Source organism: Abramis brama (assembly GCF_963993115.1).
Source record: "Abramis brama genome assembly, chromosome: 18".
Classification (NCBI taxonomy): Eukaryota; Metazoa; Chordata; class Actinopteri; order Cypriniformes; family Leuciscidae; genus Abramis; species Abramis brama.
This window is the reverse complement of record NC_139980.1, coordinates 9,480,760-9,496,605: the sequence shown is the minus strand read 5'-3', so window position 1 is coordinate 9,496,605 and position 15,846 is coordinate 9,480,760. Positions and strand designations below refer to the sequence as shown.

Here is a 15,846-nt window from a genome sequence, read left to right as displayed (position 1 = left end):
ATATTGTATACACACACACACACACATATATATATATATATTTTTTTTCATGTATGTATTTTTTTATAAATGTAAATAAATGTAATTTATTACGATAAAAAAAAAAAAGGTTTTGAATTAAGAATGTTTGCGAACAACATTCTGGTTTTTAGAAAAAACTGCTGAACTGAAGAGCAGAGACAGCACAGACAGTCTGAAGCATGATGTTTACCTGTTCGATTTATTTCAAGATGCGACCTTCACCTGTGTATTCCCGTTCCCAACAGCTTAAGAAATCAGACATCTTATTTACAGCACATAGTACAGAAACTCATCATTGAATAATAATAATACACCACTTTACTGTTAAACAAAAAGATTTGCAGAAACTCACTTAAAGATCTTGAACATCCAAATGTGTCTTTACCCTGCTCAAGATTTCCTCGGTATATTCGTAATCAGTGATAACCAGTCGGGATTGTGCAAAAACATGGGTGGAGGGTGTGTTGGGGCCAACAAAGTAAACAAAGTGTGATATCTAAAAGGAATTCATACTATGTAACAATACGGCTTAAATTAAGTACAGGGATGAAAAACTAGTGGTAAGAACAAGGAACCTAACTAAAAAGAACCAGAATGTGTTGACTGCCCTCATCGTGATTTCTGCAGCATATTGACAAGATCACACAGACCATCAGATTTCAGGTTGCATTCGCAAGCCTTTTAAAACTCCTGTTTCTAAACTCGTAATTGCATTAAATCACGGCATGTGTGAGCGGTCTCGTTGCCAAACAGTCAAGTAAAACGCAAACAATTCAACTCTAAGGCATCATGTGAACTAAAAATACATAAATCAAGCTCAGAGAAAGAGCGTCTTTCCCACACTTACAACAAAAACTATGAAGCGGATCTCTGAAAACCCTGGATAAATTACCATACAAAGTTAGATAAAGATACACAACAGAGCAAAGAAACAAGAATACTGTAGTCATGATTAAAATGTTTGTACTCACAATCACATACACTCAAGTCCATTTGTTTCGGTCTCTTTTGGAGCGATGATTTGAGCGCTATGTTAAAGGAAGCGGATTACAAACAGCATTTTTCTTGTGAGGCCGCACATACACACAGATCGACCCGTGTTTGTCCATAAACACAAGGTCAACATGCAAGGCATATGTAAAATACATCCCCCGATTTCAAATCAGTACATAATAACACTTTTTAGGGCTGACAATTAAAAAAAAGAGGGAACATCTGAAGCACTTTTTTTGCATAATTAGGGTTAAAATGAAAAAGTACACAAAGTGAATGCAACAAAATAAAAACCTAAATTTAAAAATGATAAAATTAGCTTTCGTATGCAACTTAAAGCCACTTTTCTTTCACATTCTTAAGGACCGACACCTAATCGAGAGGAATTAGGCAAACCCCACAGAGAATTCTGGGATGGTTAGAGGAAGAAGAAGAAGAAGAAGAAGAAGAAAAAAAAAAAAGTGACATTCCAAGAGATCTCATTTGTTCCTTTTACATCCTCTCTTTAAAATCCCTGGGAAAAGATGCCGGGTTCCCAAAACGTGTTTGCAGACACACTCTGTTTGCTGGCTAGTTTAGACTTGATTTGTGAAGAACTGTCTGCATGTATCACGGCTTTAATCGTGTCCCTGCTATTGCATATCCTGCCGCAGACTCACGGGCACGTGCAACGCAGCATGCTTGTGCAGTTGAGCGCAGGGTCTCAGAACCGTTTGCGTGGGGCGGAAATGGCCCATGGTCACTGTGGGGTATAGGTCATACGGTTACCATCTTCAGGTTTTATGGGCACATATGATCATGGGCGGCCGGGGTGGGGTGCTTTTAGGCAGAATAAGGGGGTTTCTGGGCCAAACTATAGCTAACCCCAATGTTTGGATCGGGGTGGACGAGATAATGGGGACTGTGATTATACGAGTCAGTCATAATGAAAGGGGTTCATGAGGTGCCCTGTCTCTTTTGCTGCTGCGCTCGGATCAGCTCCAGTTGCTTCTTGCACTGCTGGTAGTAGGTGGACAGACTCTTGTTCTCCTCTAGGAGCTTCTTGTGCTCCTGAGCGAGGCGACATGCGTTCTGCTGATCCTTCTCGTCCTGGTCCAGTTCTGCTATCAGCTCTTTCCTGTGGAGATGAACAACAGACGTCAGAGGAGGAGGGAAAATGGAGAGAAAACAAAACAGAGATTTTCAAAAGTACCGGTAGTTTGGAGTCTAGTTTATCTGGTATTGTTGGTTTAGGGCGTTTTCACATTTGGCTCATTTGGAGCATTTGTTTTGGAATCTGGCACGTTTTGACCCTTAGTTAAGGTTCGTTTAGAAATGGGTAACTAATAGTTTGAATAACAACAGTTATGGACATATTACATTGTTATGCTTTTCAATGCCTGTTCCTATAGACTGTACACCAGCTTTATCTTTATTGTACATGATATCTTTGTATATATTTTTAAATGTCTACTTGAACAGATGATACTCCTGTTAGGTACCTACAATGCTTCAAGCCCAAAGATGTGTATCTTTGTTCTATTGTTTTTAGGTTATTTTCACCAACCCTGTTTTCTTTTTTTATTCGTTTAATTAAAAGGACAGTCCAACCAGAGTTTCAGCCCTTGACTTCAATTGTATGATCAAAATTATAATGGAAACCGAAACTGTTTGGTTACCAACATTCTTCAAAATATCTTCTTTTGTGCTCTGCAGAAGAAAGTCTGTCATAGAAATTTGGAACGACATAACGGAGTAATTTTTGGGTTAACCATCCCTTTAATTACTTCAAAAATTGTTTTTATTACTCTTCAGACAGAGCAAAAACGAATAGCATACATACAACTTACAAACAGAATATAAGTACATTATTTCAACATAACTTTTCCATATTTAAACAATTTTTTTAAAAATTAGGTGAATTAAAACATTTATTTACTAATAAGAATTTGAATATTTATAAATATTTAATATATTACATATAAAAAGTTAAATATAGCATTAATTTTTGCTGTGATAATAGAATTAGTATCAAGTAGTGTTAATTCTGTCAGCTATTTTTTAATTTAGTCTTAGTCCTAGTCCTGTCAAATGTACATTTGAGTTTTTATATTTAGTCAACCTTGTCCTGTTTTTATTTTTTTTATTTTTAGTCGACTAAATGTCTGGGCATTTTAGTCTAGTTTTAGTCAATGAAAACTTCACATTTTAAACTGCATAATGGTTAAACTGATAATAACGATTATTTTGCTCAATTATCACAATAATTATTGTTTTATAAAAATTTTATTTTTTACATTTCATCAGAATTATTGCACTTTCACCAATAAGCACAAATCAAGAGAGTCAACTGATCTGCATGGTTTATTTTACCATCTCTAGTTACTTGATTTATTATAAGCTTGGTTTTACCAGTTTTATATACACTGGTAAAACAAGAAACTTCTCTCAAAAATGAAATCCATTCCAATAATTCCAAATTACATCGATGTTTTTCTAACATCAAAAACAACAGCAAAAAAAGAAAAAGAAAATTGTAGTACAGAGGTTGGTAAGTACATTTTTTTCCAAACAATATAGTCGAGATCCATGTTTGGATTTATTACAGTTTATCACTGAGAAGGTTTGATCGCATATTTAGTCGCAGTAAATGCACAAATGATTTTGGTTTTTGAAGTTTATATTTTTTTGATATAGTCACAGTTGTTGTTAAATGTCCTTATTGTCGTCTCATCTTAGTCATGGTGAAAAAGCTCGTCAATAAACATTTTTCGTCATAGATTTCAAGGATTGTAAAATGTCAGTTTGATGGTATGGAAACCCTTGTGTTATTTTAGTATTATTTACTATTATAGTTTATATTAATATTTTGAATGAGCTTTTAATTTTAGTATTTTAATTTTATGTTTCATTTTTAGTCACTTTGTCATGTGCCTTTTTGATTTTCATTAGTTTTTCATATTACTATTTCTTTTTCATTTCTACTCAGTTTTAGTCTTTCTTTCTAATTAATGATATTAGTGCTTCAACTTTAACCTATTTCAGTTAGATGGCAAGGCTAAATTTCTAATTGTCGTTAGTTTACATTTCCATCTAATATTTTATTTCAGATTTTATTCAACTAATAAAGATTAATAAGATAACCCTGAGCCACCCTAATTCTTATTGTACATACTGATGATTTGATTCAGATTCCTCAGACTTACTTCCTCTGTATGAGAAGAGCGATCTCAGTCTGCACCTTCAGGTACTCCTGTGCCATCTTACAGTGCTGCTCAAACACTGCCATTGATTCTTTGGAGTTTGGACAGGGGGCTAGAGGCTGCAAACAAACACAGATTCATTCATCAAATGTCACCTTTTGGCTAATTAATCTGAAATGCAAAAGTGATATTTATACCAGTCGTGGTCTGAACGCCAAAAATATCAAAATGTCTCGCTCTCAATTTGCTGCCATGTATTTATAACTGAATTACACCATATAAATAGCATAAAAAGGCTGGTAAAACTGTAACCCAGACTTGATTTAATTAGAGGGCTGTTTTTACATCTTGCGAACCTTCTGAGAGGAGTGATACCACAGCACCCTGGAAACCATCCACAACACAGATATAGACCAAACAGTTTCCATGCACATGCAGTCATACTTCATAGTATTCAATCATTTCACATTTTCAGCTTATTTTTGGTGGACAGAATCATACCAAAATATTCATATCGTATTGGTCACATGTAAATGTGTACCTGTAACTGATGGTCCAGGGTCAGGTAGGCCATTGGGATGGAGTTATCTGAACCATTGGTGTCTACAAGAATGAGGAAAATCGTTTTAGTAAACATCCAAAAACCATGAATTGAGGACAGCAGATCTGAACTATTCCATCTGTATTTATTCACTGGTTATTTATATTATTTTGATATGAAGAGTGAAGAAGTCTACGCAGAACAGCAAGTGTTTTTTTTAGTTTGTCGAGTAATGCTGTTATAGTAAACTGTGGTAATCGGCAGAAAGAGAGTGAGAGTTGAGCAATAAATAGCCCAGTCTCATCTCAGTCCAGGACTGCGACTGTCAGACAGAAAAGCGTCCTAAATCATTGATGCCGCTTACGTAACGTCTGCAGCTCTGCCTGAGCCGTTTACTGTCACTGATATAGATTTACAAACACGCTGAGGACGTGAACTTTGAGGTCAAACTGAGGAACTCAAACTCAAGTGTTCAGAAATATCTTAACAAAATGTCACAATCTGCAATGATGTAATTCCAAACATGTACAGGAGGCTCATAAAAATTAATCAACTATTATCCCAGCTTATTGGGTTATTATACATTTAGGGTATACTCACACTAGGCATAGTTGCCTTGTACCGTGTCCTGGCACGATTGTCCCCCCTCCCCACTCCCCACTCCCCCTGCACTTAACGTTCTGGGCCGGAGCACGCTTACGTCATTTACGATGCAACTTTTTGTTTTGAAGAAAACAGAAAGAAAAGCTCTTTCGCTAATAGACTGCCTAACAGATTTATAATTTATGCTGTGCAGCGATTTTTACTTGATTGTGCTGCACGTATCAGAAGATTATTACGGAGGCAGCTGACGTTGATGGAGGAATTTACAGCTTTACTCGCAAACTACAATTCCTGTTCAATAATAAGGTGAGAACCAAACCCGTCTTAAACCCAAATATACTCGATTTAATTAAATTGAATGAAAAGTGTACTGTCCAAATAGCAATAGAAGATGTTTGCTGTCGTAATGATGATAGTAGCACACACAAGAGTAGCTGTTCCGTGCTCTGGCACGGTTAGCGATCACACTACATGCGTACCAGGCCCGAGCCCAACTGAACCATGCCCACCATGCCAGATCCCACCTCTTCCAAGTGGGCCAGGGACGGCATCTGGGCACGATATGATCACACTAGTCAAACGTGCTCGGGCACGGTTCAGATCGCCTAGTGTGAGAACACCCTTATACAATTGTGTGTGTGCATTTACACCAGTACAATTCTTACAGGAACTCGTGTGTGATGGTTAGAAGGAAAACTTTACCTGTCCTGTCTGGCGTAATCATCCTCACACTGGGGCTGGATGATCTGCTGTTGTTTCTGCTATCCTGTGATTGGTCAAACAGTATGCCAATTATAAACTTGATAAAAGCTCAATTTTGGAATACTGTGGATATAGGTGCTGAATAAACTTTTGGTTGAATCTAGACCCACAACACCTCAGTTTCCTATTATAAAACAGATCTTATGCCTTATTTTATTTGATAAACTATTGTGTCCCCCCAGTACATAAGATGTGAGAGCTCTTATTTCACATATTTTTGTTACTTGGCAGTATAAAATGCAATTGTGAATATAGTTTGTCGCACCTAAACTCTTCCCAGTTCCTTACACATCGCACCACTGAAAGTGTGAAATTGAAGCATCTTACCTGACTGGACTCCGTACCAATGGCAGGAAGATCCTGCACTGATCTGCGTCTATGAGGCTCACAGGTCGCTGCAAAAAGAGACGAGACATAGAGAAAGGAGAGAAAAGAGGAATCTGATAAGTCTTATTGGTAGTGCATGAGCTCTCGTCCAACGGCTGGAGCAAGAGGGTTGTGACACCCAGACAGCTGCACTGATTAAATCCCCAACTCACTACCATGACAGCATCTCCTCTAACGTGGCCGTCACGTGACTAAACCCCTCACGAGGCCATCGCAACTCACACACACTACACCAAAAACAGTAGACCACACCTTCAGAATAACACAGGCAGCTTGGCCTGCATTGATTGGACAGCTCCTATCATGGTTTGATGAATGTTTTTTTGGTTTTAGGAGTTGATTAGTGTGTATTTATGGAAAATGAAGCAGCAATGATGATAGGAGCTGTACTCTTTTAAAAGACAACACAGGTTTACTAAAGAAAGCCTATTCACAAACACTCACACAAATCACTTTATAGACAGACTATAACTCAGGTAATGCATCTAGAATAGCACCAGCAGAAATTAAAAGCCATTACCGACAGACTGGGACTTACTAAATACTATATGCTACTATACATGATGCAAATGATTAGTTGGAATATTCCAGGTTAATACAAATTAAGCTCTATGAACTTTATATGTGTCAGACAATAGAAAAAATACACTTGTCTTAAAAGTCTGTAATGAAATAATAAAGCAAATAAAATGTAAAATAGAAACTGTTCACTGTTTTGAAAGTACAGTCCAACAATTTAACTGAACAGGTGTGACAGAATTGCTAACTACCCTGTGGTCTATGCAAAGTCGCATTCAATCTTTTACCTCATGTTATGCCTAGCTAAAAAAGTATACCTGATTATTCCTCTGAGGATATATGGAAGGAATGTGACAAAACTATTCGTAAAGCAAAACTCCAACCAAAGCAGTTATGTTGGTAACATATAACCCTTCAGACAAGTAGCCCTACCTCAATTTTACTTAAATTCATGCAAGTGCTTTCAAATAAATAAATAAATAAAAAGTAAACGAATACATTAATTAAAAAAATAAAAAAGGCTGCCAGCTTCTACAAGGCTTCTATTGTACGTTTATCACTGTAAATGCATTTTAAAACCTGAAGTACGAGTCAAAATTATTGTCTGTAGTCATCAGCTGCATGCCACAGATACTGTTCATAGATCCTAATTTGCATTTAACAAATAATATTCCTTCAATGTCTATGTAATCTCTCTTATACCACAAAATCAGCCCATTCAAGCAAACAATGGAAAAAAAAAAGTTACAACAAAAACGGTAGAAAAAAACAATAATAATACTCTGATGAATATGACCCTAACTCTTTTTATTAATAATGATAGTTACTGATGAGGTCAGTTCCATGTCAAAATGATTATGAGAATAATAAAAATGATTGACAGGCTAACAGCATGCATGCAGGAGGGATACAATTCAAATGCCAATCAGATTTTCTCATTGTTACACCAAATTAATAACCTCTTCATCATGCAACTCCTTGCTTTGAACTTTTTTTTCCCACTCCGCAATCTTCAATGTCTCCATTTCCTTCAGCATTATTAGGGAAGATGATAATAATAGCGATGACCCTAAATGTGAAGGAGATTTATCGCAACCACTGAATTAATGAACAAGTTAATGAACTTGTGTGTATGGGGGAGGGAAGATCAAAAAGCTGAGCATTTGGCGACATCCTTTCTGCAGGCGAAACAAGGACGAGCACGAGCTAGTGCACGACCACTGAGAGAGAGAAAGAGGGAGAGACACACAAACACACATGCTGGCAGATGTTCTTTCACCTGCTACAAAGCCAAACAGGAAGACTGAGGGATGGCATATCAATCCACCCTCATCCACCACGCATGCTTTAAATCACTGCTTATGGGATTTTCTTGATTATTTTTTAAACAGAATATACAAAAGGTGCCTCTAATGGTCAGAGGCAGATATGAGGATGGGGCGTGAAAATCATTGCTTGCAGGACACCATAATCAAAAAAGCAAAGAGAGATGAGCAGGAGAGAGAAAGAAGAGATTGTAATGGGTGTTACTCCAGGATCACTAACCACCGTCAAATCTGACACAACATTATTATTTATTTATTTTGGGGGGGGGGGGGGGGGGGGGGGGGGGGTTAATTAATATTAATAAATTGACTGACTCTGGATTTAAAATAAGGAATCAAACGCTAATCTAATAATCATCTAGAGCAGGGGTCACCAACCTTTTTTATGTTTAAGTTGTTCATTACTGGACTATTTCCCAGCATGCACCACAGCATGAACAAATCAAGCCACACTTCCTGAACAATGAATTTATTTTATTTTTCTATTCATTTGTGAAGACTGCATATGGAACTTTAAAAAAAAAAAAATTTGAAATTATTTTGAACCAAGAATAACTAGAAAAAAATATATATATTGGCTATAGAAATTTCCATTATTTTTCCTGACACTTCTGAATGTGCCTGATATTTCCAGCTTATCCAGGACCATGAGAACCTCTATTGCACGTCTTGTGTTGATAACTTAAGGTACATTATGCAACTTTCTCTTGTTCAAAATTAATACAATTTTAATAACGAGTCAATACATCAACCCTTCTTCCAAAATAGGCTATAAACAACAAGACCTAGCGGGATGGTTTTCACAGGAAATTGCGAATGTCACTCGCCCGTGTGTCTCTCGTCATATCCATAAATAGAGAAAAGTTGCTCCGGCCACTTTGACACAGAACAGAAGAGTCTTCTGGCGAAAGTGATGCGGAGATGACATTTTTATTACTCAACAGGTGAGTGAGGTATTTTATTAAACAGAGTTCATTAGTAAAGCATTATCTATTGTGAAGAGTCATTTCATTATGGTGGAATTTATTTTCAAGGAAGTACCACATCTATTAATAGGTATAGTTACAGTTAGCTTGAGATTCTTTCCACCTAAACTGGTCATATCTCTTATGTTTTACAAGCAGTGGGATACACACTCATCAGCAGAGTCACGCAGAGCCGAAGCACAACCAAAACAAAGCTCTTCTGCAAAATGCATGCAGTTGTTTAATTAACCACTAGACGGCCAAAAGCTACATGGTGTACCTTTAAAGTGCACCTCTTCTTCTCTAAATTATGTGATTTTGAGTGTCACCATCGTGTTTTGTGTGGCATGTTTAGAATCATGTATTTAAAACACTGCTCCCTGTAAATCTCATTAATACTAAAGTATTATTAAGTGCAAAAAAAATTACCATATAAATAAAATCAATTACTTTATATAAATTATTCATTAATTCACTGGATAGCAAACTTGTACGATTTGTCTAATGGATCTTTGTGGTTCACCTGGAGTATATGGCTTAAATAACTAACCACAAGGTTACGACCCCTGATCAAGAGTACAATCCACAGCACAAATGCATGTGTACAGAAAGAGTTCAGATGAGGATCTTACATTGTTCTTCTACTCTCCTTAAAATTAAAGTCAGGCTGACGGGGGATACATGACATTCAGGAGTAACAACCAATGCGTGCTTGTGCGTCACAGTGACGCCCTTCTCTGATTAGGAGCTGTTTGCTGGGAGCGCCTGGACTCCCGGTACCTGTGATGATGATCTTGGGAATGTCCAGAATGGTGCCATGTGATGCCGTTTTACGGTGACCTCGCTTATATTGTGGACGTGCTGCAAAAACACACATACAGACACGCGCATGTAGCGACGAACACAGGCATGCAGACAATGTGTGTACTGAGACAGAGAGAAAGAGTGTGGTGCAGACATCAAAGCAGACTGGGTAAGGGACGTCACTCCAATCTTCTGCTACATTAAGACATACATGCAACATATATACACACACATACAGACACGTAGCACATACATCCATGCAGTGGCAGGAAGCCTGATGAACTAGTGACTGCAGAAGGACAGATCTAAGGAGGGATGGAGATGCCATGCAACTCTTTGTGTCTGATGTGTGTTTGGGCGCACTGACTGAGGTCAGCGGTACACTGGGTACTAGTGTACACACTATTCAGCCAGTGCAAGTACAGAAAAGTGAGGTCAATGTCTATAAAAGGGACATTGTTAGTGGTGTATATTCTTTGTTAACATATCAACCTGAGGAGAAAATTGACAATAGGAATAGGAAAGTGTGGAGTTTACAAATATATCAATATGTGTCTACTGCAAGAGAAAAAAAACCTCAATGTTAAATAAGATCAAATGATGTATAAACTGTAAAATGTCATTGTATCGCAAGGAATTTCTGGGTAGGTATGAAACTTTATGACAGGTGTTGAGGAAACATGTTACCTGCGGGAGCAAAGGGTAATCTGTGCTCCAGTTCGGAGAGATCGGCACTCATTCGTTTGCTGTCGGATGAAGCCAGACAATGTGGCCTGCCAGAAAGACTCTCTACGCTGCTGCCTCTGGAGAGAGGGTGGCCAGGCCTTAAGGGGTCGCCCTGAAACGCACACAAACATGGATTCCACTTTTGAGCTTTCTGAGAGGACACAGTCTTTGTGTGGTGGTGTAGATTGTTGATGCGTTACCTTTGGTTTATATGGGAACTTGATGGTGTCGTTGCTGCCAGGGGAGTTGGTGTGCTCCATGTTGATGTCGTTCTTGTTGCTGGTACATGTGTAGTCTATATATGAGCCTGGATTAAAGAGATATGGCTTTTTAATGTGAATTCAGAACACATTTCCACATACACTGCTGTTCAAAAGTTTGGGCTCTGTACTAGAGCCCGACCGATATATCGGCCGGCCGATATTAGGCATTTTCCAAACTATCGGTATCGGCATTTATAACTGCCGATAAATGAATATTTAAAAAATAAAATAAAAGCGGACGAAACACCCTGCAACCATGTTATGAGTGTTGGCGCTGCATAGTTTGTCCACCAGAGCGCACTCTACAAGGAAGACTGCTAACATCAATGAGCTTGGAAATCACAACGAACTTATTCTGCCTAAATAAAGTAATGATTACTGTATTTATAACTAGTTTATCTGTAGTTCCAGTCCCTGCATTGTAAAACGTAAGTTAGGCACACGAGGAGTGAACATTTAGACATAGAGAAAAAGTATCAAACATAGCAGCTAGCCTGTGCATAAAAGTTAGCTTTTCTTTTACACGTGTGTGAAATCCAAGTGTGCGTTACTATAGGGGTAATTAACACATGGTTACCGAGTCGATCGTTCCCTGGGATGCGTTTTCATGAAAATCGAATGTAAAGAGTTTTATCTCTAAAAACAGATTATCTTATAACGCTAGTATATGGGGCACAGAGTAAGTAAAAGTAAATCGCTAGTTAATACCACTAACAAGGCTCAAAATAGCCTCACACTAACAGGGTAGCATAATGAGGGTCCCTACATGCAAACCGAAGCATTGAGAACTTTGTAAGTGTACAGACAGTTTAATAAGAAGATACTTTATAAAGACAGTACATTACGCGTTTACAGCCATTCGTCATCTTGGAAAACAGTCTCGACTAATCGAGTCACGAACGCCGTGCTAAGTGAGCTGGTCGATAGGAATTACGTTTGTGAAATCTAACGTAGCACGGCGTTCGTGACTCGACTAGTCGAGACTGTTTTCCTAGATGATGCCTGTAAACGCGTAATGTACTGTCTATTTTGAGCCTTGTTAGTGGTATTAACTAGCGATTTACTCTTACTTACTCTGTGCCCCATATACTAGCGTTATAAGCTAACGTTAATCTGTTTTTAGAGATAAAACTCTTTACATTCGATTTTCATGAAAACGCATACCAGGGAACGATCGACTCGGTAACCATGTGTTAATTACCTCACATAATGTATTTAGTGCATCACTAAGTCGTAGATTTTAGAAGGCAGGCAGCAAATGATGATTGAAAATGGTTTGTTGTAGCTTGATGGAATAGATGGATAGAATTAGGAGTGACCTTTGTCTTGTTTAATAATAATACAAATGATGATGATAATAATATCATCATCATTGATTTTTTTTAAATTATTACTGTCAATATTAATAATAATAGTTGATTTTTTTTGTTCAAAGGACTTTAAGTTTCATATCTTAAGTTTGTATTTTTAATATACATTATATTTATCAGAACTTTAATATATTCTGTTCTGTTGTGACAATAAAGTTAATTAAAAAAAATATATATATTTTTAAACTGCATTATATTATTTTAGTAAGGCTGAGGACTCTTAAATAACTACAAATAACTAATGTTAGGGAAAATCTGTTCATGTTTTGTTACACGTTTCTGGATTAAAAAAAAACAAAAAATAAAAAAAAAATTATATATATATATATATATATATATATATATATATATATATGGCGTTTATATATATATATATGCCGATATATCGGATTTTTAAATCACCAAATATTTGTATCGGTATCGGCCTTAAAAATCCTTTATCGGTCGGGCTCTACTCTGTACATTTTTAATGTTTTTGTAAGAAGTCTCTTATACTCACCAAGGCTGCATTTGATCAAAAATACAGTAAAAACTATAATAGTGCGAAATATTATTGCAATGTAATTCATTCCTGTAATGAAAGTGTTCAGTGTCACACAATCCTTCAGAAATCATTGTAATGATTTACTTCTCAAGTAACATTTCTTATTATTATCAGAGCTGAAAACAGTTTAATATTTTTGTGAAAACTGTTTGATGAATTGAAAGTTCAAATGAACGGCATTTATTTGAAATAGTAAAGGCTTTCACATTGTTAGAAAATATTTCTGTCAGTTTTGATCACTTTAATGCATCCTTGCTGAATAAAAGTAATAATTTCTTTCAAAAAATGTAATCTAAACCATTTGTTTCCCATCCACACCATAAGAAAATGATTTGAATAAAATAAAATGAACCAGTCATGAACAAGTATTTATTATTCAAGCCTATTTTGCTATTCTGTACCTGTGCTGGCGGCAGAGTTACTCTGGCCTTCATCTGAATACTGATATGGGTACTGAAGAGGCTCTTCTGATCCTGGGAAATACTAGAGGGGGGAGAGAGGGATCAGACTGAAGAGGCAGATTTAGACGCAAAATAAGACAGCCAGGAACATTGGAATAATTTGGCAGGCACGCTGGCGGTGTGGCGTTACCCTCATGAGGTGGCTCATAATCTTCACTATCTCCTCCATGGAAGGCCGCTGAGATGGGTCTTTGGACCAGCAACGATTCATCAGACTCTCTATGGGCTTTGGTAAGTTCTTAATGAGAGGTGGTCGCGTGCCTACAGAAAGACAGATGACTGAAACTCCTAATCTTGAACCTAGACGATCTCAGCAGATTCTCATCATGACAAGAAGTCTTGAATGGGGCACAAACAAGCGCACATAAAACTCACCGCGGTGCACAGCCCACATGATGCGGAAAGCAGGGCCACCAATTTCATCGAAGGGCTTCCGCCGTGTGATCACCTCCCAGAGAATGATACCCCAACTGAACACGTCACACTTCTCACTGTAGTTACTGCCTGCAACACACACATACAGAGAGTAATCACCTACATGTAACAATTTCCTAAATAAGGTCCACATTCTGGTTATAAGATCCAAAGCTATTGTCACTACAAAACCACAAAATTCTGTGAATGTTTCTGTGAAAGAATTATTATTGTAGTATTATTATTGTATTAAAGTTTTTATAATACTTAAGTAAGGAATGCCATTGCCATGGACGTGTTTACTTGTGAATTACGCTACCGTTCAAAGTTTGTTCAAATGAATACTTTTATTCAGCTTGGACACATTCAGTTGCTCAAAGGTGACACGAAAGACATTTATAATGTTACAAAAGATTTAAATTTCAAATAAATGCTGTTCTTTTGAAAATTGTATTCAAAGAATTGACCCTTCGCTAAGCCCCGCCCTCCTTAGTTACTGTTGCTACGCCTGACAAGCTTTAACGCCTGGCACGTCTATTACAGTATGAATGCACCAGTGTCAGACATTTCCAAGGAGATAATTAGTAATTTTTGGCAAACAGGTGAAATATCTGAGAGAGCAAGACAAAAGGGACTGCAGTATGCATTCGAGGGGTATATCCACAACATAATATGCAACCGTTTAGAGAATAATTTAATCAAAATTGAAGCTAAAGCCTATAGGTCCCAGCGCAAGCAGCAACCACCTCGTACGCTGACCATTCAAATGGGAAACACACAATTTGAGGAACAGCTATGTTCATGCACAGCAGGGTGAGTGAAATTTGAAAATAATATAATAATTATAAATCAAACAGCTTATCCATAAATCTTGTGGAATAAACACAAGACATTAGCCTGACCACTTTGCAAAGATAACATTCTCCCGCTTATATTTTTAGCGCACCAGGCTACCCCTCACACGTCGTGGAGCAAACGTAGGTGTTTTTGTTAATCCTGTCATCCCGGCATTTCTCCCCTTGGGTTTTAGGTTTCGGGAAGGGAAAAAAAATTCCACCCCCCTGTCCAAACTTTTAGGATACTGGGTATCAGATTTGCACAATCCATACGCACAACGCTTCGGCATGTTTCCCTTGCTCAAAAGCTTGCCAGACCTCCCACGCCTAGTTACGGTTGCTAAGCCACGATTGGCCTGTGGCGGTTTTCGGGCGTGGCTTAGCGAAGAGTCAATTCTGAAAAAATTGAGCAGCACAACCGTTATGACAATACTAAAAAGAAATGTTTCTTGACCAGCAAATCAGTATATTAGAATGATTTCTGAAGGATCATGTGACACTGAAGACTGGGGGTAAAGATGCTGAAAATTCAGCTTTGCCATCATTTTAAAATATAATCAAATAAAAAGAAATAAATTGTACTAATAATTCTCAACACAAACATGCACTACCATTTTACTGTACTTTTGATCAAATAAATGCAGCCTTATTGAGCATAAGAGACTTGACATAGCACTAAAACACAAATAATAAATGTGGCCCTTATAAAAAAAATATATAAAAAAAATCTTCTAGTACAATTTAAGGATTTTTCAGAAATTATTTAGAATTATCTGTCCACAACACTATCTGTGCACCAATACTAAAAGGAAATATTTTATATAGTTTTTACTAACTTTTATTGTTAGTTTTGTGTGGTGGTTGAACAATGAAATGTACTAATTATATATGACATTTTTATATAATTATAGATGTTTAATACAGTAAAATATAGACCTAAATTAATTTGGTAAATAATTCATTCTTCTACGTTATGGTTGATATTTGCGTCGAGCTGCCCAAAATAACAACATAGAAGCAAATAGTACCACGCACCATACAAAATGAAAGTTATTTCCCAAAAGCTCATTTTCTGCTGTCCAGGGTTGCGGAGCCTTTATCTTGTCGCTCCTATTTTGAACAGATGAGCT

The 15,846-nt window shown here is 37.2% G+C and overlaps 1 protein-coding gene across 4 annotated transcripts in view; it reads right to left on the bottom strand.

The window, feature by feature from the left end:
• Positions 1-201: 201 nt before the first annotated feature.
• Positions 202-15,846, bottom strand: part of map3k7 (mitogen-activated protein kinase kinase kinase 7) — a 22,159-nt gene continuing 6,514 nt past the window's right edge. The window contains exons 7-17 of one of the 4 annotated variants that reach the window (XM_084091903.1): positions 13,842-13,970; positions 13,597-13,727; positions 13,407-13,488; positions 11,029-11,135; positions 10,790-10,940; positions 10,079-10,159; positions 6,430-6,497; positions 6,043-6,106; positions 4,738-4,799; positions 4,200-4,315; positions 202-2,131 (exon numbers count right to left, since the gene is read on the bottom strand). In XM_084091903.1, coding sequence (XP_083948029.1) covers positions 1,951-2,131; positions 4,200-4,315; positions 4,738-4,799; positions 6,043-6,106; positions 6,430-6,497; positions 10,079-10,159; positions 10,790-10,940; positions 11,029-11,135; positions 13,407-13,488; positions 13,597-13,727; positions 13,842-13,970 — 1,172 coding nt within the window. In that variant the 3' untranslated portion in view covers positions 202-1,950. The remainder of the gene's footprint in view (positions 2,132-4,199; positions 4,316-4,737; positions 4,800-6,042; positions 6,107-6,429; positions 6,498-10,078; positions 10,160-10,789; positions 10,941-11,028; positions 11,136-13,406; positions 13,489-13,596; positions 13,728-13,841; positions 13,971-15,846) is intronic. The other 3 variants (XM_084091902.1, XM_084091904.1, XM_084091905.1) reach the window with 3 other exon arrangements.